Raw genomic sequence first — 25322 nt, forward strand, 5'->3', positions numbered from 1 at the left:
TATGTTCCCAATGCTTGGTATTACTCTTTCATTTGCCATTGTTCATACTGGACAGAAGATATATGAAATGACGTAATGCAATGATTTAAGTAATCAAGAAGGCAACGGGAGGGGGCGCCTGGGTGGCTCAGTCATGAAGCTTCTGCCTTGGGCTCAGGTCATGATCCCAGAGTCCTGGGATGGAGTCTGGCATGGGGCTCCCTGCTCAGCAGGAAGCCTGCTTCTTCCTCCCCCACTCCCCCTGCTTGTGTTCCCTCTCTCACTGTCTCTCTCTGAATCAAATAAATAAAATCTTTTTTTTAAACACTTTTTTTTAAAAGATTTTATTTATTTATTTGACACAGAGAGAGATTGGTCACAAGTAGGCAGAGAGGCAGGCAGAGAGAGAGAGGGAAGCAGGCTCCCTGCCAAACAGAGAGCCAGATTCGGGCCTCGTGAGACCACAACCTGAGCCGAAAGCAGAGGCTTAACCCAGGTGCTCAATAAATAAAATCTTTAAAAAAAAAAAAAAAGAAGAAGTGAACAGGAGGACAATGGAAGCAGACAGAAACATGGTAAAGAAAGTGAGGAGAACCTTGCCCTACGATAAAAGGCCTTTCAAGACCAAAGTCCCGCATGTCAGTGAAGTTCAGGATAAACCCTTCTAGTCAGAAAAATGCACAAGAAGCGAATGAAGGTTGTCCGTGCCACGCTACAGCCAACCCTTCCATGACCAAAAGGAAATAAAAACCTCTCCTAAGGTGTGCCTGGGTGGCTCAGTGGGTTAAGCCTCTGCCTTTGGCTCAGGTCATGATCTCAGGGTCCTGGGATCGAGCCCCGCATCGAGCCCCGCATTGGGCTCTCTCCTCAGCAGGGAGCCTGCTTATCCCTCTGCCTGCCCTTCTGCCTATTTGTGATCTCTGTCTGTCAAATAAGTAAATACAGGGACGCCTGGGTGGCTCAGTTGGTTAAGCAGCTGCCTTCGGCTCAGGTCATGATCCCAGCGTCCTGGGATCGAGTCCCACATCGGGCTCCTTGTTCAGTGGGGAGCCTGCTTCTCCCTCTGACTCTGCCTGCCACTCTGTCTGCCTGTGATCCCTCTCTCCCTCTCTCTGACAAATTAAAAAAAAATAATAATAATACTAATAAGTAAATACAATCTTAAAAAACAAACAAACAAACAAAAAAACCCACCTCTCCTAAGAGGTATACAGAAGCTTAGCAGGAAGTTCTCTTCTAAGCTACACAGTCGTGTCATGGATCACTGTCAGAAGCAACATTGCCAGAAATAATTAAAGTTAAAAACTAAGGGGAGGGGGCGCCTGGGTGGCTCAGTGGGTTAAGCCGCTGCCTTCGGCTCAGGTCGTGATCTCAGGGTCCTGGGATCGAGCCCCGCATCGGGCTCTCTGCTCAGCAGGAAGCCTGCTTCCTCCTCTCTCTCTCTCTGCCTGCCTCTCTGCCTACTTGTGATCTCTGTCTGTCAAAATAAATAAATAAAATCTTTAAAAAAAAAAAAAAAAACTAAGGGGAGGGGCGCCTGGGTGGCTCAGTGGGTTAAGCCGCTGCCTTCGGCTCAGGTCATGATCTCAGGGTCCTGGGATCGAGTCCCGCATGGGGCTCTCTGCTCAGCAGGGAGCCTGCTTCCCTCTCTCTCTCTCTCTGCCTGCCTCTCTGCCTACTTGTGATCTCTCTGTCAAATAAATGAATAAAATCTTGGAAAAAAAAAAAAAAAACTAAGGGGAAAGGCAAAGGAAAACTGTATTTCCTTCATCTCCAGATGAGAAGACTTTACATAGCTGTGGCTCCTAAAAAACTCCTCTTCTACCCCTGCAAACTTCCTGGAGAAGGTCACACCAAAGAGAAGACGACTCACCCAAGAGAGGAGTGCAGCTGCCCGAGTGGCATGGAGCGTCATCTTGGTGACACCAAACAGTCACCCCAATGAACCTGGAAACCAAGAGAAGAACAGCAGCTAATTATACCAAATATCCCTGATGAAGGACAAGGGGGGAAGTGGTTCAATATACTGGCTCTGAACACTTAAATCTCTTTACACAGCAATTAACCCACCAAGGACATGGGAATTTTTAGAAAGCTCAAACTACACATTAAAATTACTATAAAACTTGGGGCTCCTGGGTGGCTCAGTTGGTTAAGCCACTGCCTTCAGCTCAGGTCATGATCCCAGAGTCCAGGGATCGAGTCCCTTATCGGGCTTCCCCTGCTCTACAGGGACCCTGCTTCTCCCTCTCCCCCTCTGCCTGTCCCCCTGCTTGTGCTCTCTCTGTGTCAAATAAATAAATAAATAAAATTTTTTTAAAGATTTTATTTATTTATTTGACAGACAGAGATCACAAGTAGGCAGAGAGGCAGGCATAGAGAGAGGGAGAAGCAGGCTCCCCACTGAGCAGAGAGCCTGATGTGGGGCTCGATCCCAGGACCCTGGGATCACAACCTGAGCTGAAGGCAGAGGCCTTAACCCACTGAGCCACCCAGGTGCCCTAAATAAATAAAATCTTAAAAAATAAAATAAAATTACTATAAAACTTACCATAACAGTAAAGAGCCTGCATTTAATTCAAAGTCCACAGAAAATATACCACTCAGGGATGTCCCTCAACCCTGTTCTTTGGGACACAGTGCCCTTAAAACATGGAATAAGGTTTCTCAGACAGATGTGGGTCTGAATAGTGATTCCATGTAACCTTGGACAAGTAGCATAACTTCTTTTAGTTCAGTTTCCTAATTTACAAAGTGGGATTTTCAAACACCTCTCTGGGTTACTGTGAGGCTTCAAGACAAAGTAGGTAACACAAATAACACAGTGCCTGGCATATCATAGGTATACACTAAATGATCACTGATCTTTAATAGAGAGACTGATTTCTGGCTCTTTCTGCAGGTGCCCAAATTCTGCCTAAAAATAACCAAGACCTTGGGGAAACTTCTCCAAATTCTGGATTTTTTTATCTCCCACAGAAATGTCAAAGACACGGTTCAAATGAGGGACCTGATGACACCAGACCCAATTCTGGCAGAAATCTCATGGGACATTTAATGAAAGATTAGGTACCTGTCCTGGTATTCCTATTCCCAATTTCCTTTCCCACTGGGAATTGGTCATCTGCCTGCCAACCTGCCCAGGAGACCACAGACCTGGTGACTAAATATTCCTCAACATCTCCCAGCAGCCCCCCCAACTCCTACCAATCATGGGAGCAAGCAGATCCTCCCCCACCTGTCACAGGTACTTAGTCTGTCACTATTCGATGAAGAACACAAGTGGTTAAGTCACATCACCTGTAATTCTCCCCACATATTAGCATCTCCAAGGTGTGGGTTCCATGCACCCAACATTTGCTAAGCACCTTTTTTTTTAAAGAGTTTATTTACTTGAGAGCGAGAAAGACAGCATGTGCATGAGCGGAGGGAGAGGGAGAAGCAGGCTCCCCCGACTTGGGGCTTGAACCCAGGGCCCCAAGATCACAACCTGAGCCAAAGTCAGATACTTAATAGACTGAGTGACCCAGGTGCCCCACATTTGCTAAGCGTCTTCCATACACAATGTATTAGGGATAAGAAAGATACCATTCTTGTCCATAAAGTACTTACTGTCTAGTAGGAGAAAAATATACATAAATCTGATGATAATCCACTCCCCATCATTCTTAGTTCTTCCTATGTAAGTATACTATCTTTTCTTTTTTTTAAAGATTTTATTTATTTATTTATTTATTTGACTGAGAGAGATATCATAAATAGGCACAGAGGCAGGCAGAGAGAGAGGGAGAAGCAGGCTCCCTACTAAGCAGAGATCTCGATGTGGGGGTCAGGGCTCCATCCCAGGACCCTGAGATCACGACCTGAGCCAAAGGCAGAGGCTTAACCCACTGAGCCACCCAGGCGCACCCAGTGTACTGTCTTTACCAACCAAGCAAAAAGGTTACTTTCTGAGTCCATACAGATGTTCATTCTGCTCTGGAAGCTATATGGGAAATGGGAGACACTGACATGGTCCCTGCCTCTGAGGAGCTTATACCACAAGGTGAGGAGTGAAATTAAAACATGCATGAAGCTTTAAATAATAGAAAATAATTAAATGCTAAATATAACTAAATGCGAATTATAATTAAGTGCTTCCGGACCCCACAAAACCCAACAAGATTCCACCTGTCACACCAACGTCACAGTCTTGGAAATGAGCCAAATCACCTGGGCTTTGGCAAGAGCAAGGGAAGTGGTTAAGGGAGCTCTCAGGAGGGCAGAGAAGCTAAAGGACTTATGTGTTCCTCAGTCTTGGATGATTTTCACCGAGCATGCCGTATCTATCAGCACTGAATGCTTAGCTCCCTGGGGCCAGCCAAAGATGAAGACAAATGGTCTCAACTACTGCACCGCAATAAGACTTCTTCTGGTTGTTGGCTGGCCTAAAGTTAGAGAGATCATGCCTGGCCCTTGTGGTGAAGGCAGCAATGGCCAAATGCTCTACTGGGGCTTCTTTAAAACAAAACAAAAAAGTCTATGTGTTAATTGAATTTAAATTTTTTTTAAAATTTAAAAATTAAAAACAAAAAGTCTAAGCTCCTTAGGAACAAGGGAAATGTGGCCCAGATCACCTGTCCCTCATCCCCACTGCTGCCTCTAGACTTGCTATCCTTTTGAAGAGGTCCAAAATTTCAGTCAGCAATTTTACTTATTTGTAACCCGAGGTAAATCTTGCCCCCTCTGAGAGATTCCACAGCTGTGCTGCTAAAAATGACCTGAGGTTTAACCAACCTCTTCCCTTCATCTCAGAGGCAAAACATACAAACTTTATGTCCTCCCAGAGGGCGGGGAAGCCTGTCTAAAACTAGTTCCACTGCTCAGGAAAACAGTGTCAAGGCCAAATGCCTTTTTCTACGCTTCCCAGGCACAGAAACAGGAGGAATCCAATAACCAACATGAGGAACTCCAGGATGACCTTGTCAGTTCAAAGCCCATAAAACAGCATTTTCCCAGACACAGGACACTGGGCTGGGAGCTGTTAGGCCAGCCAGCCATTCACTTCTCTAGTAATGAATGATTGAAGTCAGTGGCAGAGCTAGTCCCCAGACTGGGACTACAGCTTTAAGCAGGCCTTGGCTTGGAACCCAAGGGCTCCCAGCCAAAGCACCATCCTCTCCACCCTCCCCCTGAAATCTGAGGCAAGCCCCACCCAGAAGACTGGTTGATGGTCATGGTGATGGAAAAACAGATCCCCACGATTATAGCTCAGAACCATTTCACAGAAGGATCTGCTGAGATGCACCCCAACTTGATCAGGTACCACCCACTCACAACCCCCAGTGAATCAACAAACAAACAAAATTCAGGAATGCAACCCTTCTCAAGACACCTTCAGAGACCACCAGACTTTCTTTGAGAAGTGCCCCCAGAATCCCAGAGGCTTCACAGAGCTGATAAGGTGGCTTCTCTTCCCTGAGTTCAAGAAGGAACCAAGACACAGAAGCAGCTGCTTTATAAACCAAAGGCCTTGCATCCTCTTTACATTTTCAAAATTGACATAATGTAAATTCCTACATCAGGACCAATTCCCCCATTTATAGTAACCCCTCTGGTTCTAGAGAAGATGTATCAGGACAAGGAAAGTGACACTCAGGAGACGAACAGCCACATGGCCTGCAGTCTCTCTGGGTATTAAAGAGTTAAAAATCTAACCACGGTTTCCTACCAGGGCTGAAGCTAATGCAAACCACCTGCTCAGATGCAAGGACCAGGACCAGAGAGTCGGATTGCTAACCTCTGGGGTCTGTTCTAGAAGTTTCAGTTCTAAGGTTAACCAAGTGATAGGTCAAGGGCCAGAGGGTCTGAGTTGTGGAGTGCTGCTCTCCATACCCCACCCCACCCCCCAGCCTGGATGCCAGCTCCTTGTGAGACCATCTCTTAGCCACTGACTTTCCGAACCTTTGGTCCAGAAAGCAACAAAACTGTACTGATCATTCCACTCACTGGCCCCTACCTCCACTGAACCATCCTCCCACTCTCAGAATTTCTGGGCCCAAAGCCTGCAAAAACTCCCACCTCCAAGTGTCCTTCCCAAGCCCCGCCCCCTCTGTACCCCATGGTTCCAAAGGCTCAGAGCTCAGAAGGGAAATGTCTGTCCTAGCTGTAAAACCAGGCTCAATGGCAAGATTTACCACTACTTACCCTGACAGCCTGCGTGCCTGTAGCCATAAGAATTCCATGCTCTGTACACCTTTCTAAAAGAGATATCCCACCATCAAAGCGAACCCCGCATCCAAAGGGCAAACACCCTGATCTTGAGGGGGTGTTCCTCCTCCTCTGACTCTGGGAGGGACAAGTCAGGAGACATGGGAAAACCACCACCCAGACCTCACCTGGTAGGTTACCTCAGAGGGGCCCAGCAAAGGCCAAGCTATGTCGCCATAGGCTAACTCAGCATAAAGAACAAAGCAGGAAATATCTTGCTGGTGCATCTCTAGGCTTGGAGGAGGTAAAAGGCCCAAGGACCAGCAGCTCCAACAGAAGCCAAGGAAGAAAAAACGTATTTTCCTTTTCAACTCCTGGAGAGTCCTGGATAGGCTGTCTCATCTAAGTCTAAAGGGTTTCTCTGCACTCCTGAGGTCAGGGCAAACCAGCTTGCTGGATTGTACTCCCTGGGCCCCCTTTAGGGGACTTAGTCTGGACTCAAGCCTCCCCCTCTTCACCCAGACCAACCAACCCTTCTGTGTAGCCTAGAATTTGGCCCAGAGCCCTGGTGAGGAACTAGAGAAGGGCTTCAAGGGAAACCAAGATTTCCCAGGTTTCTTCAAAAGTGGTTTACTGATACCTGCCCTCCCCCCTCCCCATGCTTTGCAGGGTCCAGATCAGAAGGAGTGGGTAAAAGGGGTGCCTCATGAAGCAGACCTGGGGCCTACAGTCATATACTGCACATATACATATACACTCAAGCACACTCCAGCAGTTCATTAGCACCTGACCCCACTATATTCACACACCCTGGTAGCCAACAGCTGGCAAAATGAACCCTTTTCACTCCCCACAACTGCGTACACACCAGGCCTCAGGAATGGAGAAGCTCTCTTGAGCTGTCTCTACAGCTCAATGTGCAGGCGCATGCTTTCCCCCCTCCGAACAAAAACACGCTGACATCTACGCGAGGGGGAAAGAAAGCAACCCTTTGCTCTCAAAGGCGCCAACTCCCGGATGTTGGCAAGCTCTGCTCCCAGCGCCTGTTTCTGAGTGTTTACTTGCGCTCCCTCTCCTCTCCCTCCCCTTTAAGGATGGCGCAGGAAAGGGTTGGGAGGGGGGAGACTCCACCGCACCCCCTCGTCCATGTTTGAACAAAAACCCAGAGAAAGAGGGAGGGAGAAAAAGTCTCAGTGCAAGGGGGGGGGGGGGGCCTTACCAGACTCCTAAAGCCAAACGTATCTACAGGTTTTAATCCGCCATTAGCATTTAAATCTTGAAAGGAGAGGAGAGAGGGGGGGCTAGTGGAAAGTAACCCCACACACAAAAGAAAAGTTGTTGGTTTTCTTCTCAGTCAGCCTGGCAGGAGCGATCTTCCTGGCTGACAGCCAGAAGTGCGTCACAGCCAGGAGTCTGCTTTCTTTAAAGGCACAGCAAGCTTCCGTGGTCTGGGAGCACGGCGAAAGCAAGGAACTCTTGGCAAGGGGGGAGGGGCGGCAGTCGGGGGCAAGGAGGGAGGGGCGCCCCGGAGAGGAGGGGCCGGGAGGGCTAGGCCCACGAACAAGAGAATAGGACGCATGGGAGGGGGGAGGGGGAAGAGGCGCGCGGGAGCCAGCAGACAAAAAATTCTGAACCGCAACAGTGGCAAGAGCCAAGGCAAACTGTGGCATAAAACACAAAACACATCTCACAGTGGCCTGCCTGACAAACCTGGTATCACCCGGACACTCCCCCTTCGCTCTCTTAACACAGCAGTGACAGCCTGTCCACCTCTCTGGCCAGCAACGGACTGCCCTGATGATTAGATCAGCCCCTGCCTGCCGGCGCGCGGGGCACGGAAGAAGAGCCGGGAGCTTTGGAGGGTGAGCAGGACACAGGCCCTTTCACGCGGGGCAGCTTCCTGCCGGCTCCAGGGCGGGGCGGCTGTGTCTTTACACATACACATGCCGCTCACACACAAAGCACCGGCCTTCTTTCCCCGGCGCCGCCTGCCCTGGGACAAGGCCACCCCCCCTCAAGCCCATTCCCTGAGGGAATCTCTCCAGCCCGTACCTTCTGCGTGGCAAGGCCAGGACGCTGCGCTGGGCCCGCTCCTCCCCCTCGGCTACCCAAACAAGCAGCCCTGGCAGACTGTGGCCTTGGAGCGCAGGCCCGCGCTGTCCTGTCCCGGTGGCTGCGTGCTATTGTCGACTGTGGAATGGCCGCCAAAATCCCAGCTGTGCTGCCAGAACCTAATCCCCTGTTCCGCTGAGCATTTGTGGGGAGGGGCTGAGGGGCCAAGGCACGGGACCTAGTACAGCAGGCACTGGCTGGAGCCCCTTCACAGACACAGACACTGGGACCCATGGGCAGAACCTACAGGCTCTGCCTCTCCCATGGCCGAAAAGAAAAGATGTCGGACTCTTAGAAAACAAAACCACAGCGTTTCCACCCACTGAACAGCGGCTCTCATAAGGACTGAGAGAGAAACCCACCAGTCATCGGGACGCCCGACACCACTTTTACTTACACCACCAGTATTTATTAAGCACCTACTATGTGCAAAGCACTGCTTTAGGACATTGAAGGGAGTATACAAAGATGAATTAAACACAGCCTCTACACTCAGCTAGCTTATAATTACACAGGAGATAAGAAACATGCCTTGAAAATTATATTTCAAGACAGTATGTGTTAACTCCCACAAAAGGTTACAAAAATTCCAACTAGTTGAGAGTAGGTAAAAAGACTAAGAAAATGAAGTGATATTTGAATGTGGATCTTAAAATATGCAGGTAAAATCTCCCCAGACAGAAGAGTGGGAAAGGGAAAGCAGAGAAGACTGTGGAAGTAGTCTGGAAACAGACTTTTTAAGTTATGAGATGGGGTCAGAGCTGGAGAATCTTGAACCTGAAACCAAGAAATCAAAGATTTGAATATTTTGTGTGTTTTTAACACTGAGATGTGGTACGATGAGAACTGTACTTTCAGAAATTATTCTGGTACACAAAAGGAGACTAACAGTAGAGAGGAAGGTCAGAAAGCTGCCAGAACATAAGACAGGTAATGAGGACACAAAAGGGGAAAATGAGAGAGAATGGAAAGATGAGGAATGAAACACTTTGGAGACAGAATGAAGACAAGGGAATGGCTGGAAGCAGAGGGAAAAACTATACGGAGGAAAGTGTAGGGGATGGCTGAATAGACAGAAAGGCCATATACAAAAGTGGAGCGATGATACAGATCATGTTAGAATAAGAGAGAAAATAATAAATAGCAGCTATTGCTGAGTGTGTACTATGTGACATGAACACCCTGTTCTGCTAACATGTATTAGCTCATTAATCTGAAAAACTTCCTTGGTGAAGCAGGTACTATTACCACTCAGCTCTACAGAAGAGGAAACTGAGCCACAGAGATGAAATAATTTACCCAAGATCACACAGCCAGTGAATGGAAGAACTCTATACCACTTGCTGCTATGTGACCCCGGCAGGTAACCTCTGGGCCTCAGTATCCCTATTTATAAAACAAAAATAAAGATATCTATATTATAAGGTTATAATGAGGATTAATCTCATAACTATATCTATAAGGTGCCCAACACACTGACTAGCACATAAGGCACAAGCTGGTACTTAACAAAGGTTAATTCCTATTCTGGGCATTTTGGCACCTAGTCACCAAGGTATTCCAAGCAGAAGCTGGCTGTTTGTCAAGGAAGCTACTGGGGGTGCTTCTCCCTGGAGTGGGAGCTTGGATCTTCAGGATGCTTGCTTTCCTTCTATCAGTCTGCCTCTCTGAATTTTACTTTAAGGTCCAGCTCAAATTTCAACTCCTCAAATAGTCCTTAACAACGGGTAAGAGTGGTTATCTAAGGGAGGGGTTAGTCTGTGGGGGAGTTTCTACACTGTTTCTTTTATATTTGAATTTATTCTAAATAAACATGTATTATTACATCGGTAATCAGAAAAATGTGTCTACATTCTGCATTCACCACTTGTCCTGCCTTAACTATATGAGCATGGAAATCTTGTCCTCACATCTAGAATGTAAATATCAAGGGCATAAGCAGTTCCATTTCTCTCTCTATGATCCCCCATAGTATCTAACACACCAGGGCTCCTTGAATCTCTTCCACTAAAATACATCTGGATGGCAGATTTCCAAATTCAACTCTCTGGGCACCAGAGAATGAATGGAGCGAGTGGTGGAGGTCAGACCAAGGCCCACCGCTGCAGAGAACCCCATCACCCTGCTTCTTCTCCCAGGCCCTTAGCTTTCCCACAGTATCACTTGCAGTCTGTGGTTAGCAACTGCTATTGGTAGAAAGGAAAGTTCTTTATTCAAAGAAGGACCAGGAAAGCCAAGCAAGCCAAAGCAAAAACCAAAAAGCCTTTCTAGAAAAGCAAAGTGGCAAACATAATTTAATGACTGGCACAACCGACACTCCAAGAAAAGTATGAGGTGAAAATAGGAGACAGGCCTGCTAAAACTCTCCTGGCTACATCTGGCACCTTTTTAAATTATTTTTTTAATTAAAAAAAATTTTTTTAGAGATTTTTATTTATTTGACAGAGAGAGATCACAAGTAGGCAGAGAGGCAGGCGGGGGGGGGGGGGGCAGTCTCTCCGCTGAGCAGAGAGCCGGATGTGGGGCTTGAGATCATGACCCGAGCCCAAGACAGAGGCTTAACCCACTGAGCCACCCAAGGTGCCCTTACATCTGGTACCTTGTCAGCCCCGAAGCTCCCCAGCACCTGAAAGAGTTGACACTGTGTCTCAAAAGAATATGAGATCCACACCCCCCTCCTGGGCTCTTAACTCTGGCAACAGCTCCCAGCTGTGAAGCCTCAGAGGGTTGAACTCTCCTCTGGAACCTCTCTGCCAAAACTGCCAAGCTTCTGGGCCTGGCCAGTTTCTCCAGCCTCCCCCTCCCCCACCACAGGCCGCCACTCGCCTCCAGTGGCAACACCAGAACTTCCCCCCCACCCCACCCCCCAGCCTAGCTAGGTGACAGGCAGACCACACAGCTCCTGCCTGAATCCACAGCCCCTGCTCCATGTCCCCAGAAGACCAAGACAGGTAAAACTGTTTTTAAAAGAAAGGAGAGAAGGGGCGCCTGGGTGGCTCAGTGGGTTAAGCTGCTGCCTTTGGCTCAGGTCATGATCTCAGGGTTCTGGGATCGAGTCCCGCATCGGGCTCTCTGCTCAGCAGGGAGCCTGCTTCCCTCTCTCTCTCTGCCTGCCTCTCTATCTACTTGTGATCTCTCTCTGTCAAATAAATAAATAAAATCTTTATCAAAAAAAAAAAAAAAGAAAGGAGAGAAGGAAGGAAAACAATTAAATGATTAACACAAGATTCAGAACAGCACTGAGATAGAGGTTGGATAGAAGTCAGTGATGCCTATGGAGCACACAGGGTGTTTTCAAAGGGTCTGGTAGTATCTCCTGTGCATGGGTGTTTGTTTTACTATTTTTGATTAAAATGTAAAAGTTACAGCTTTTTTAACAAGTATTGCCATTAAAAAGTATTACGATTTTAAAAAGTATAAAGGAAAAACAAAGAGCAATTTCCACAGAGATGGCCCAGGGTAGGGTGCTTCTTTTTTTTTTTTTTAATTAAGATTTTACTTATTTATTTGCAAGAGAGAGAGAGAGCGAGCGAGCGAGCATGAGATGGGGAGGGTCAGAGGAAGAAGCAGACACCCCACTGAGCAGGGAGCCTGATGCAGTACTCCATCCCAGGACTCCAGGATCATGACCTGAGCTGAAGGCAGTGGCTTAACCAACTGAGCCCATTTGTGGGGCAGGGGTGCTTCTAATACAAAGAATTCACCTGGCCGTCAAGGCCCTCCAGGACCTGGCCTCAGTTTGGACCTGGCCTCAGTTTGCCCTTTTAGAGTTATTTATGCCCTTACCCAAACCGTCTACCCTGCCAGACTGGTCTTCGCACTGTCTTCTGAAGTCCATCTGAACCTCCTACCTCAGCCTACTAGCCTAGGAGGGAAGCTCTCACTGTAGGAAGCTGTAGTTCCAATGAGAGCCTCTCAGTCCCTATAGGCCCTCTCACTAGGAAAGTTGGCAGGGAAAAAGGCTTTTATAGATCCACTGCCCTATGCAATGCCTTCTAGTCTTTTCTCTGCCACCTGACATCCTAGCATCATAAATACCTACAGACTATCCTTGCTGTTGCTGCTACCATTGTAATTAATAGCTAACATTTAATGAGCATTTAGTATGCAGCAGGCACTGTGCTAAACACTTTCCTGATTTATTTTGCTTAATCTTCCCAATAACCCAATGACAATAACAAATACTATGATTATCCCTATTTTACAGAAAAGGAAACTAAGATTAAACAACTTGCCTAAGGCCACACAGCTAATAAGTGTTAGAGCCAAAATTGCAGTCCAGCTGGACATGGACATCTCATCTAGTCTTCTCAGCTACATAGGTTTTATTTCTATCTTCAAGATGAGAAGATCTGAGTCTCAGGAATTAAATGACTTAGTCACATAGGTAGTGACTTGTCTATGTGGTCTCTACATTATTCTCTACTGCTCTTCAACAGCCATCAAATGAATAAATAAAAGCTAGCACATTCTCAATGGCTCAAAGAAACCCCATACCTCTATACCTCCTCCTAAGAATCAACTCTTTTTTTTTTTTTTTAAGATTTTACCAATTTATTTGACAGCGAGAGACAGTGAAAGAGGGAACACAAGCAGGGGGAGTGGGAGAGAGAGAAGGTTTCCCACCAAGCAGGGAGGCCCATGCATGGCTCAATCCCAGGATCCCAGGGATCTTGACCTGAGCCAAAGGAAGACACTTAACGACTGAGCCACCCAGGACCCCATGAATCAACTTTTTAATCAAAACAATCAGGGGTGCCTGGGTGGCTCAGTGGGTTAAAGCCGCTGACTTCGGCTCAGGTCATGATCTCAGGGTCATGGGATGGAGCCCCGCATCGGGCTCTCTGCTTGGTGGGAGCCTGCTTCCCCCCTTCTCTCTGCCTGCCTCTTTGCCTACTTGTGATCTCTCTCTGTCTGTCAAATAAATAAAATCTTTTAAAAGAAAAGAAAACAAAACAATCAAATAGCTCTAATTTTAAAAGCAACCACTAAAGAATTTTTTTCTGAAGATATAATAGCTTTAGAAACATTAAAAGACCAAAACTCCTCTGAAGAGGTAAGCATAGAAGAATTTTCTACTGGAAGGGATGGTGGACATATCTCAAGGGTGAGAAGTTATAAAGAAGGCTGGAGGAAACACTACTGGTTGGAGGGAAGGACTGCTGTTTCAGAACTCTGACCTCGAGTTTATTTACCAGGCCTCATCCTCCCTCTCCAGAGGGTAGTGCTGAGTAATGAGGCAGTGTTGGTAAGCCTGCAGCTTCCTGGGGAGAAAAGCAGAGGGCAAATCAAAACCCAGAGAGGATTCATTATAACATCCAAGAGGCCCTATTCAGTTATCCCTCAAGAAGGTCTTTCTACAAAACACCTAAGAACCTGTTCACCCAGTTTCATGGTCACAGAGGAGTAAACGGATCTGTCGCTACAGGCAATATATCTAACACGATGTTTGCACACAAACACAGAACTGATGATGAGAAAGGTAAAAGAAACTGAAGGAGGAACAGTTTCAACAAAGATTTACGGTTACTCCTAAAGACAGTCACACCAATGGTAAAACAAACAAAAAAATACCCTAGATTTGGTGTTGGAAGCCCCTGGAGGTAAGTTCTGAAGCCATCACCTACTAAATTTATGGCTTTAGGCAAGTCACTTGCCCTAGCTTGGGTCTCAGTAAAAGGAGGGTATTGGTACTGGATAGATCATATCTAAAGCACCTCCAAAAATTTCTTCTTTCTCCAGGATACCATTCTCAACAATAACAACAAAAATCTTTGACATAGAACTAAGCTCCTCAGAATCTGGTCAAAACTTCACCAGTTAGGGCTTCCTCCTTTCCAGGAAAAAGAAAAACCAAATCCCCTAGAAACAAGCACTTTGTTTGTTATCCAACTGGGTCCCATCCCCAAAGCAAGGCACATGTGGATGCTTCATTAATCCTGATGACAGGAGGTGGTTCTTGGAAACTCGCAATACTAACTTTGCATGGGGCAAAATGAAAGCTAACTGGAACTGTACTCAAGGCATTCACAAGGTTTCGTAAATAAAAGCCACACAGAAGAGTGCAATTTATAATTACATTGGTCTTAAAGCCTAAATAAATTAAAATTGAAAAAAAAAAAAGAAAAAAAAAGGCCTAAATAAAAGCAGCTTTCTATACCTGGTCAACAAATCACAGAATCTCAAAGTTGAAAGAGACCTTAATGGTCATCTAGCCACCCACCCCACATTCATGCTGGAACACATGTGACAACTAGGCTGAAGATTTGCTATCTCCTGCCTGAGATGGAAATTTTACAATTTATTTATATATCTGAGCAAGGTCTGCTGACTTGAGACAACTTGTGATTTCAGAACATAAGCTTGAGAGAATAAGGATTCTGCCCAGGATCTGGTTTGTTTTCAAATAGGCTTTAAGCAGCTAAAAAACTCAGATGACACCTCTCTTTCCTCTCCTCCTCTCTCACCCTCCCCATCTCTTCCTCTCCCCCCACCCCCTCTGCTTTATCTTCTGTCTCTACCTCCTACACAGCACTGAATCCCCTGTCTTTCTAGTTCCAATCTACTTCTCCAATTACACTGTGATGCCTTTAACCTCCGAAAGAAATTAATAAACACAAATATTAATAAGGGTTGGATTTCTAAATAGGATGCTAGGCTGCTTCAAAAACCAAACTTAGGGGCGCCTGGGTGGCTCAGTGGGTTAAGTCTCTGCCTTTGGCTCAGGTCATGATCTCAGGGTCCTGGGATCGAGCCCCACATCCGGCTCTCTGCTCAGCAGGGAACCTGCTTCTCCCTCTCTCTCTGCCTGCCTCTCTGCCTACCTCTCTGCCTACTTGTGATCTCTCTCTGTCAAATAAAATCTTTTTTAAAAAACCCACCAAACTTATTAATATATAATTTTAAAAAATGGGAATGTATCTAATGTGACCATGGTTAAAAAAACAACAACAACAACAAACAGACAACAAACCTAACATTTTGACTTCAAGAATTTAAGGACAGCTATTTCTTACATCTCAATTAATCCCTCCTAAAGAACCCAAAGAGACAAGCATGTTCGTTCCAATTTTCTAGACTAGAAGACTAGAAGAAAATGCCCGCTTCAAGGTCAACCTACAGGACTGCAGAGCCAGAACTCAAATCTTCTAAATCCAGTGCTCTCTCCAGCACACCTCAACTACAACCTATACCTGTCATCAGTATGGTCCTTTATGTGTACAAAGCACTTACACATTTCTTGTTCAAAGGGTTTTTGCTACAATTAACTTGTGGTGTGGGCAAGGCAGATGCCATTTTCTCCATGTTTAAAGATGCTAAGTAACTTAAACAGCATTAGATAAAATAACAGCTCATGTATCTGGGATCACTGAGATATATGAAGAGTTCCTCACATAATTTTCCTGAAACTGCAATTTCTCTCCCTTTAGGACCAAATCTTTAAAAAAACCAAAACACTATTTGCAACACAGACTCTTCAAAACATAAAATGGATTAATCTTAACTTGGAATTAATGAAATTTAACCAAAGACATTCAACCATAAACATGAAATAAATACTTGGATATACTGTGTTGGAGACTCAAACCTGAACTACACAGGCTTACAATCCTGTGGAGAAAGAAACATACCTTTATGTCACCTTAATACAACGCCAAAGAACACAGACCTGGGCAGTGCTAAAAGGAAGGTGAGAGAACACTGGGCAGTCTAGTGGAGACTAACAGTGACTTGTAGGAGGAACACCAGAAAGGCAGTGTTCTGAGCAGGAGAATGGCTTGTGTGTGCCTTTTCAAAAAGATGAATCTGGCACAACATCGAGTCCAGAGGCAGAACGGAGTGAGATGGCAAGTGCAGAGGCAGTAGGACCGAAGAAGAACGGTGTTACTTGAAAGGCATCATGGAGGTAGATCCAAAGTTCTTATGAACGGGGTGTGAGAAGATAAAGACCTAGGATTCCTGCCCCGCTGAAAAGACTTCAGACCAGGAACACAGAAGTTACTGTTTTGGAGGACATGTGAGGGTCTGATTACTCAAGACATATGATTAGGAAAGCCTTACCAAGAAAGTAACATTTAGGGGCACCTGGGTGGCTCAGTGGATTAAGCCGCTGCCTTCGGCTCAGGTCATGATCTCAGGGTCCTGGGATCGAGCCCCGCATCGGGCTCTCTGCTCCGCAGGGAGCCTGCTTCCTCCTCTCTCTCTGCCTGCCTCTCTGCCTACTTGTGATCTCTCTTTCTGTCAAATAAATAAATAAAATCTTTAAAAAAAAAAAAAGAAAGTAACATTTAAGCTGAGTACTTAATGTGTGAGTGGGAGGAGTAGCGATTCACCAAAGGAAAGGTAAAAAAAGAGCATTCTAGGGACATCTGGGTGGCTCAGTCAGTTAAGCATCTGCCTTTGGCTCACATCATGATCCCAGGGTCCTGGGATCAAGTCCCACATGGGACTCCTTGATCAACAGGGAGCCTGCTTCTCCCTCTGCCTGCCACTCCCCCTGCTTGTGCGCTCTCTCTCTCTCTGACAAATAAATAAAACTTTTTTTTTTTTTTAAAGAGACCATTCCAGACAGAGAGAACAGCATGCACAAAGACAGTTTATTACATTTGAGCAATGGCATGCAGTTTTAGGAAGGTGTAGCAGATGACGAGGATAAGTAGTACTAAATTGCAAGGCGCTTACATCATACTAAAGAATTCAGATTTTATCCTGTAGGTGATAGGAAACAATCAAAGTTTCTAAACGGAGGGAGTAAAGGGGAGGAACATAGATCAGATCTATGTTCCAGCCTGTATGACGTACAAGCTAGAATGGTAGGAAACAAGGGGAAGGCAATATACCACAATGGCTAAGAGCATGAGGTCTGCAGTTAGACTGCCTAATTAAAATTCTGGCTCTATACCCTATGGCCCAGCAATTGCACTACTGGGTATTTACCCCAAAGATACAAATGTAGTAATCCGAAGGGGCACCTGCACCCCACTGCTTATAGCAGCAATGTCCACAATAGCCAAACTATGGAAAGAGCCTAGATATCCATCGGCAGATGAATGGATAAAGAAGATGTGATCCATATATACACAATGGAATATTATGCAGCCATCAAAAAATGAAATCTTGCCATTTGCAATGACGTGGATGGAACTAGAGTATAGGATGCTGAGTGAAATAAGTCAATGAGAGAAAGACAGTTATCATATGATCTCACTGATACATGGAATTTGAGAAGGTAAAGGATCATCGGGGAAGAAAGGAAAAAATGAAATGGGATGAAACCGAAGAGGGAGACAAACCATAAGAGACTCTTAATCACAGGAAACAAACTGAGGGTTGCTGGAAAGGAGGAGGGTGGGAGGGATGGGAGGTTGCTTTATTTCAGACATATATCCCTACTTGTTTGGAACTTGCAAAATGGCCATTGGGGAGGCTCTTGCTATGGTGAGCACTGTAAATTGTGTAAGACTGATGAATCAAAGACCTGTCCCCCTGAAACAAATAATACATTATATTTTAATAAAAACAGAAGTAGGGGCGCCTGGATGGCTCAGTGGGTTAAGGCCTCTGCCTTTGGCTTGGGTCATGATCCTTGGTCATGGGATCAAACCCTGCATCAGGCTCCCTGCTTGGTGGGGAGCCTGCTTCTCCCTCTGCCTGCAGCTCTCCTTGCTTGTGTTCACTCTCTCTCTCTCTGTCAAATAAATAAATAAAATCTTTAAAAAATAAATTAATAAATGTGATGTAGAGCTAAAAAAATAAAAATAAAAATAAAATAAACATAAAATCCTGTCTTTAGGGGCGCCTGGGTGGCTCAGTGGGTTAAGCCACTGCCTTCGGCTCAGGTCATGATCTCAGGGTCCTGGGATCGAGTCCCGCATCGGGCTTTCTGCTCAGCAGGGAGCCTGCTTCCCTCTCTCTCTCTCTCTGCCTGCCTCTCTATCTACTTGTGATCTCTCTCTGTCAAATAAATAAATAAAATCTTTAAAAAAAAAAAAATCCTGTCTTTATCGCTTACTAGCTGTGCAACCTTAAGCAGGTTATTTAACCTCTCTGTGTCCCCAGCCTCCCCATCTATAAAATGTTAATAGTAACAGTACTTTCTTTAACAAGACAGTATGTGCAAAGCATTAAGCACTATACCAAGCACAGAGAATAAATGCTAGCTGCTGTTAGAGGCTGAAAGTTCATTAGTAGAAGGTTATATCCACATGTGGTTTAGTTTTGTCCATGCTCTTCCTTCTACCCAAAGCTTTCTTTTCTCTACTCCTTCATCTAGTTAATTTTAACCTATCCTTCACATCTCAGCTCAACAAGTGTTACTTCCTCAAGTAAACTCACCCTAACCACCTAGTTCCCAGTTCCACTAGGTCAAGTTCCTACTATGCAGAGCACCAGAGTCTTTTCCTTCACAGCTCTCATAGTTTCTAATTACGCCTTTTTGTATTTCTTTAACTTTTCTCCTAGTATCATATGTTCCATGAAATCAGATTGTGTGCTCACCATTGAATTCTTAGAACTTAGCACAATGCCTGACACATAGAACATGCTTGATAAACACTTCTTAAATGAATGAAAGGTTTTAAATTATATTTTAAAAGTAAACCCTCTTCAGGGGGCACCTGGGTGGCTCAGTGGGTTGAGCCTCTGACTTCAGCTCAGGTTATGGTCTCAGGGCCCTGGGATGGAGCCCCACATCGGGCTCTCTGCTCTGCAGGGAGCCTGCTTCCCCCTGTCTCTCTGCCTGCCTGCCTACTTGTGATCTCTGTCTGTCAAACAAATAAATAAAATCTTTTTTAAAAAAATAATAAATAAAAGTAAACCCTCTTCAGGATCAATCTTCAAATAGAACCCAAGATACAGATAAAAGTAGATGGTTTGAAGTGAAGGATGTTTGGAGCCCTGTCCCCTCCTGCCTCCACCTGATTCTTGAGTCTGTTCTCTAATTCTTTATTTATTCTTCTGTTCTGTAATTTTATTAAGCTTTGCAGAATGCAGCACGAAACCATTACTTGTTCCAAGCAAGTAGAGATATATGTCTGATATAGAGCAGTGATTCAAAAAAGAGGAAGCAATAGTTCGAGAACTACTTATGGCAGGCCCTGATAATCAATTTCTTTTTTTTTAAATATTTTATTTATTTGACAGAGAGAAATCACAACTAGGCAGAGAGGCAGGCAGAGAGAGAGGAGGAAGCAGCCCCCCCCCCCCCATAGCAGAAAGCCCCATGCGGGGCTCGATCCCAGGACCCTGGGATCATGACCTGAGCCGAAGGCAGAGGCTTTAACCCACTGAGCTACCCAGGCGCCCCCTGATAATCAATTTCAAGTGAAGAACGAGGAAAGGAAAATTTTAGAAATACCTCTAACTTCCTAGTTTGCAAGAATAAGTAGATGATCATGTGTGCCAAAAACAAACGAGAATGTAAAAATAGTAACTTCATTGAGCACTAGTATCAACCCTATCAGGCAAGTGCTATTAATACCCTGTTTCATAGAAGTTAAGAGATATTGAGCAACCTGTCCAAAATCATGAGGCTAACAAGTGCAGAATTAAGATTCAAACCCAGGTCTAGCTCACTCCAAACTTCATAATCTAAACCATCATGCCATAATGGCAGGTGGTTTGAAAGTTTGGTTTTAGACATGAAGTACCTATTGGACATACAATTAGAAAAACCCACAGCTGGTGAAAAATATGATTTGGGGCTAGAGATACAGATTTGGTTCACTTTTGAAACAGTGTGACTATAATCAGAAGAGGGTCTATGGTAGGAACATGCTTGCTTAGTAGGTCTTTAATAAAGAGGTAGTATATACATTTGCTATTGAAATTTGTTAATCTTCTGCCAAAGCCTCTGTCTTGCACAGCTCCAGGGGACACCCACACTGAGAACTGATGGATGGACTCTGAGTGAAATCCCAAATCTCTGGAGATCCCTTGTAGGACCTTTATATTATTTCCATTTGGGGAAATTTCAACAGAAAGCCAGTGACCATACCAATGTCAATTTAAAAGGAAAGTGGTTAAGAGAATGGATCTGGGGATCAAACATCATTTTCTCTCCTACATCAGGGTCACATCATCTCCTGCTTAGGATTCTACCTCCCTCACTAAAAATGCCTAGCATCTGAGTATGGCTTCTTACCACAGACAGTGTTTCCCATCTACAAAGTATTTCATATGATCCTCACAACAGCTCTGCAAAGTAGACACTGTTTTCATTTTATCAAAGAGGAATGAAGTTCAGAAAAGTACTCTGCCTAATGTCACACAACTATAAAACAATAGGACCACAATGCAACTCTGATCTTCTGGCTCCAAATCTGAAGCTCTTTCCAGCAGATTCACCCTAAGATAACTATGAGTCACCCACCTGCCTAGGAACCAACAGAGTCACCATCCCTACATACATTTTTGTTGTAAATACAAATATTCTATTATTCTTAAATATTTTATTTTTTAAATAAAAAGAAAACATGGGCACCTGGCTGGCTCAGTCAGTTGGGTGTCGGCCTTCGGCGCCGGTTTTTATCCTGGGGTCTTGGGATCAAGTCTTGAGTCCTGCATTAGGCTCCCTGCTCAGTGGGGAGCCTGCTTTTCCCTCTCCTCCCCACTCTGTCTCTATCTCTCTCAGAGTCTCTCTATCTCTGTCTTCTCAATGCTCTCTGTCACTGTCTCTGTCTCTCTCAAATACATAAATAAAATCTTTATTTAAAAAAAAAAGGAGAAAAAAGAAAACGGCAGGGGGATAATGACTGGACAGGGCTAACAGGATGTTGGCAAATGTTATTTCTTGAAACAGCACTAATGACACAGGTGTATTCACTTTGTGACAAGTCATGAGCTACATTACTTTAAGCATTTTTCTGTATGTATGTTTCACTTTAATTAAAAAGCAAACACTAGGCAAAATTAAGATAGACTAATAAAAATTTGGGAAAGCTGGATGTCTCAGGGCTGTATGTATATTTGCTTAACTTCTCAAGCAGCAGGTACATATAGGGCACCTAACAGTTAAGTAAGAATGCACAAAATCCTTGCACACACAAATAATACATTCACCCACTTGTCCCCACCCATAATGACTAGGTGATGTGAGTGAATCTGATGGGATCAGGAGCACAGGAAGCCCAGTAAGGCACCAAGATTATAGTAAATGAAAAAAAAAAATGGCATCTGAAAAGTGGAACTATCCTATACTATCAGTACAATAGTAAGATATCTCAATTTTAAAGACAATAAAAATGTGAAAAATGCCAATGACAATTTAAAGATGCCACCAATTAGAAACACCTCCTAATTTCAGAGTGTTAAAACGTAAAAACAATGCAACAAAACATTTAAAAATAAACAAAATACAACGTTCTAATCTCTAAAGGTAGTTCAACCGTGAGATCATAGATCCTGGAGTGTAAGGGCTAGAAAGGACCTTGGAGAACCTTGTCTCGGGTACAAGCTCTTCATTTAAGAGATGGAGAGAGTGGGGCCCTGTTTAACAGTTGTTAAGTGACCTTATTAAATTAAAGCTCACACCCCAGAAAGTTGAGTACAAAGTTGGTTCTTTTGACTCCTGGGATTACTACCCATATACCTCCCTCTAAACCCAGGAGAAGATTTACATATTAACTCTATTTTTCACTTTCATAATTCTCTGCTTCATTAACTCAATAAAAAAACTAAAAGCACCTCTTAAAAATCAATTAAGATGAAAAAAATAGAAGACTTCCCCTCTTGCTTGAACAAGTTTATTTTCCTTGTTCTCTAAAATCAATGAAGCAATACAAAATTAGATTAAAAAACAACATTTGTAATCTCTCAGCCTATTTTCATTCCCTGCTGGGCCCTCCCACAAGATATGTTAACAGATTTTTTTCATGCCCCCTACAATGTAACTACAAATGTATTTTTATATTTAAGAGGATTTTTTTTATTATTCTCCATTTTTTAAAAACTAGGTTTACACTTCAACATTGCTCTGCAACTTGTTTTTCTCACTTAATAATTTATCATGAATCCCAAGTGTCAGTAAATAAAAAATTTTAACTCATACTTTTAAAAATCTGAATAACAGTCAACATAAAGAACATAAAATGTGTTCACGTATTTTCCTACTGATGGACACGGCTATTTTCAATCTGTTACCATTTCAAACAATGCTGTAATGCATATCCTTGTGCATATTTCTTTTTAAATAAAAGAAAAAAATTTCTATACACACACTTTCTAGTCATCCAATGTTTTGATTGCTTCCTTTCTTGTCATCATCTCTGCCTTCCTTGCTCACAGAATTTTCCTCAGGACCCAGTGTGATAAAGGAGAGCAAAGCAACTTGGAGAATGTCAAGACATGACATGTGATACTCACTGTTGGTAAATTAGAATTAGCATATCTTGGCTGCCTCTCTCAGCCACCTGCGCATACCACACCCCCACCCCCACCCAATACATGTGCTCCTTGTTCTGGTCTCAGCAGCTGCTTCCCACTCAACTGATGTGGGCTTGTGGAATTAATCCTACTTTGTCACACTCCTAACCCTAGCAAGTGCAGATAGGCCCACCACCTATTCAAACAAGTAGGAAGAAGAATACAGTATCATTAGGAAATATTATAATACAGAAATATATAGAGTAAAATATAAAACTCCCCATTCACCAAAACTTAACCCACATTCACCAATGGCAGTCCCCTCCCTCAGAGTGACCACTGTTAGGACTTTGTTGTAGCTTTTCCTAACGATGCACACACATACACATGTGTGTATACAGAGATACATATATGTGTATATGCATGTACGTGTGTGTGTATATATATTATATATATATATAAAATATATATACACATGCATGTATGTAAGTAAAAAGACAGAGTGTGAGTGTGTTTGGTCTACATACCTGTAATTATACTGTATGATTTGTTTTGCAACTTGCCTTTTTCACTTAAAAATTTCTTTGACATGTTTCCATATTAGATTATAATGGATTCCTCATACTTTAAAAAGCTTTGGGGGCACCTGGGTGGCTCAGTCAGTTAAGCATCTGGCTTCAGCTGGAGCCCCACATCAGGGTCTCTGCTCAGCAGGAAGTCTGCTTCTCTCTCTCTTCTCTGCCCAACCCTGCTGGTGCATGCTTTCTGTCTCTAACAAAAAAATAAAATGTTTAGGGGAACCTGGGTGGCTCAGTGGGTTAAGCCGCTGCCTTCGGCTCAGGTCATGATCTCAGAGCCCTGGTATCGAGTCCCTCTCTCTCTCTCTCTGCCTACTTGTGATCTCTCTCTGTCAAATAAATAAATAAAATCTTTAAAAAAAAATAAAATGTTTAAAATAAATAAAAGAAAAAGCTTGAGAAAAATGCTATAGTTTTTGAACAGCTAGGCCTTCTGAACAATATATTCCGATATATTTCCCACTATCCAAAGGTCAACAAACTATGACCTGCAGAGGTGAACAGAGTGGAGCCTTGAATAACGCAAAGATAAGGGGTGCCAAACTGCTCGACATCCCCACCATCCTATGTAGTTGGAAATCCATGCAGAACTTCTGACTCCCCAAAAACTTAACCACTAAGAGCCACTGTTAACTGGAGGCCTTACGGATAACAAACAACTGATTAATATCTATCATGTAAGTTATCTGTATTAATACTATAACCGAACAATAAAGCTAAACAAAATGTTACTAAGAAAATCATAAGAGAAAATACATTTACAGTACTGTATTTAATTAAAAAAAAAAATCCCTGTATAAGTGGACCCATGCAGTTCAAACCCATGTTGTTCAAGGGTCAACTATAGCTGCAACTACACAGCCTACAAAGCCTGAAGTATTTACTACTTGGGTCTAAACAAAACAGCAACTTACACTGAACATCTAAAGAACGGTTTCTTTCTTTTTTATTTTTTTAAGATTTTATTTATTTGACAGACAGAGATCACAAGTAGGCAGAGAGGCAGGCAGAGAGAGAGGGGGAAGCAGGCTCCCCGCAGAGCAGAGAGCCCGATGGAGGGCTCAATCCCAGAACCTTGAGATCATGACCTGAGCCGAAGGCAGAGGCTTAACCCACTGAGCCACCCAGGTGCCCCTAAAGAACAGTTTCTTAATAGAGATTGTTGTCCAACTCACAGTGGCTATTTTAGACAGTGAGGCTCATCTTGAACAAAATTTATGTGGGGCACACAGTGGCTTGGTCTGTTAAGGGTCCAGCTCTTGACTCTGGCTCAAGTCACAATCTCGGAGTCCTGTGTGGAGCTCCGCGATCAGCAGAGTCTGCCTGAGATTCTCTCTCCCTCTGCCCCTTACCCCTTACATCCACATGCATGCACATGTGATATCTCTCTCTCAAAAATAAATAAATAAATAAGTAAGTAAAAACTATTAGCAAATAAAAATGGTTATCTCAGGATGCCTGGGTGGCTCGGTTGGTTAGGTGCCTGCCTTCAGCTCAGGTCATGATCCCAGGGTCCTAGGATTGAGTCCCCCATCCAACTCAGTGAGGAGCCTGCTTCTCCCTCTGCCTGCCACTCCCTCCGCTTGTGCTCTCTCCCCCCTGACAAAATCTAAAAAATTAAAATAAAATAAAAATGGTTATGTCAGCAGAATAGGATTAGGATAAAGGGTTAAGTGTAGGGGACTTACTTGTTTTATATATTACTTTTATAATTTGTATAAAATTATTACAGTACTGTTTAAAATAGAAAAACTGAAAGTACTATAAAAATTCTCTATGATAGACTATTATACAGCCATTATAAGTATTTATAGTTTCAGCAACCTTTTTTTAAAAAGATTTTATTTATTTATTTGACACAGAGAGAGAGACAGCGAGAGAGGGAACACAAGCAGGAGGAGTAGAAGAGAGAGAAGCAGGCTTCCCACCAAGCAGGAAGCCTAATGCAGGGCTCGATCCCAGGAGCCTGGGATCATAACCTGAGCCGAAGGCAGAAACTTAATGATTGAGCTACCCAGGGACCCCGACATTTTAAATTTATATGAGTTTATACAATGGTAACTGGGAAGCAGAAAACAAAATTGTAGGTAATATATGACTTTG

At 44.0% G+C, this 25322-nt stretch overlaps 1 protein-coding gene across 9 annotated transcripts in view; it reads right to left on the bottom strand.

Annotated features, from left to right (window-relative positions):
* The window catches only part of NUMA1 (nuclear mitotic apparatus protein 1), a 74314-nt gene that overhangs the window by 32591 nt on the left and 16401 nt on the right, over nucleotides 1–25322 (bottom strand). For 3 of the 9 annotated variants that reach the window (XM_046015329.1, XM_046015328.1, XM_046015321.1), the window contains exons 1-2: nucleotides 7388–7559; nucleotides 1853–1926 (exon numbers count right to left, since the gene is read on the bottom strand). In XM_046015329.1, the coding sequence (XP_045871285.1) occupies nucleotides 1853–1894 (42 nt within the window). In that variant the 5' untranslated portion in view covers nucleotides 1895–1926; nucleotides 7388–7559. Of the gene's footprint in view, nucleotides 1–1852; nucleotides 1927–7036; nucleotides 7057–7387; nucleotides 7560–7878; nucleotides 8037–8220; nucleotides 8498–25322 lie in introns of those variants that run through there. The other 6 variants (XM_046015325.1, XM_046015322.1, XM_046015326.1 and 3 more) reach the window with 4 other exon arrangements.

The sequence above is a fragment of the Meles meles genome, chromosome 8, assembly GCF_922984935.1.
Source record: "Meles meles chromosome 8, mMelMel3.1 paternal haplotype, whole genome shotgun sequence".
NCBI classification, from domain to species: domain Eukaryota; kingdom Metazoa; phylum Chordata; class Mammalia; order Carnivora; family Mustelidae; genus Meles; species Meles meles.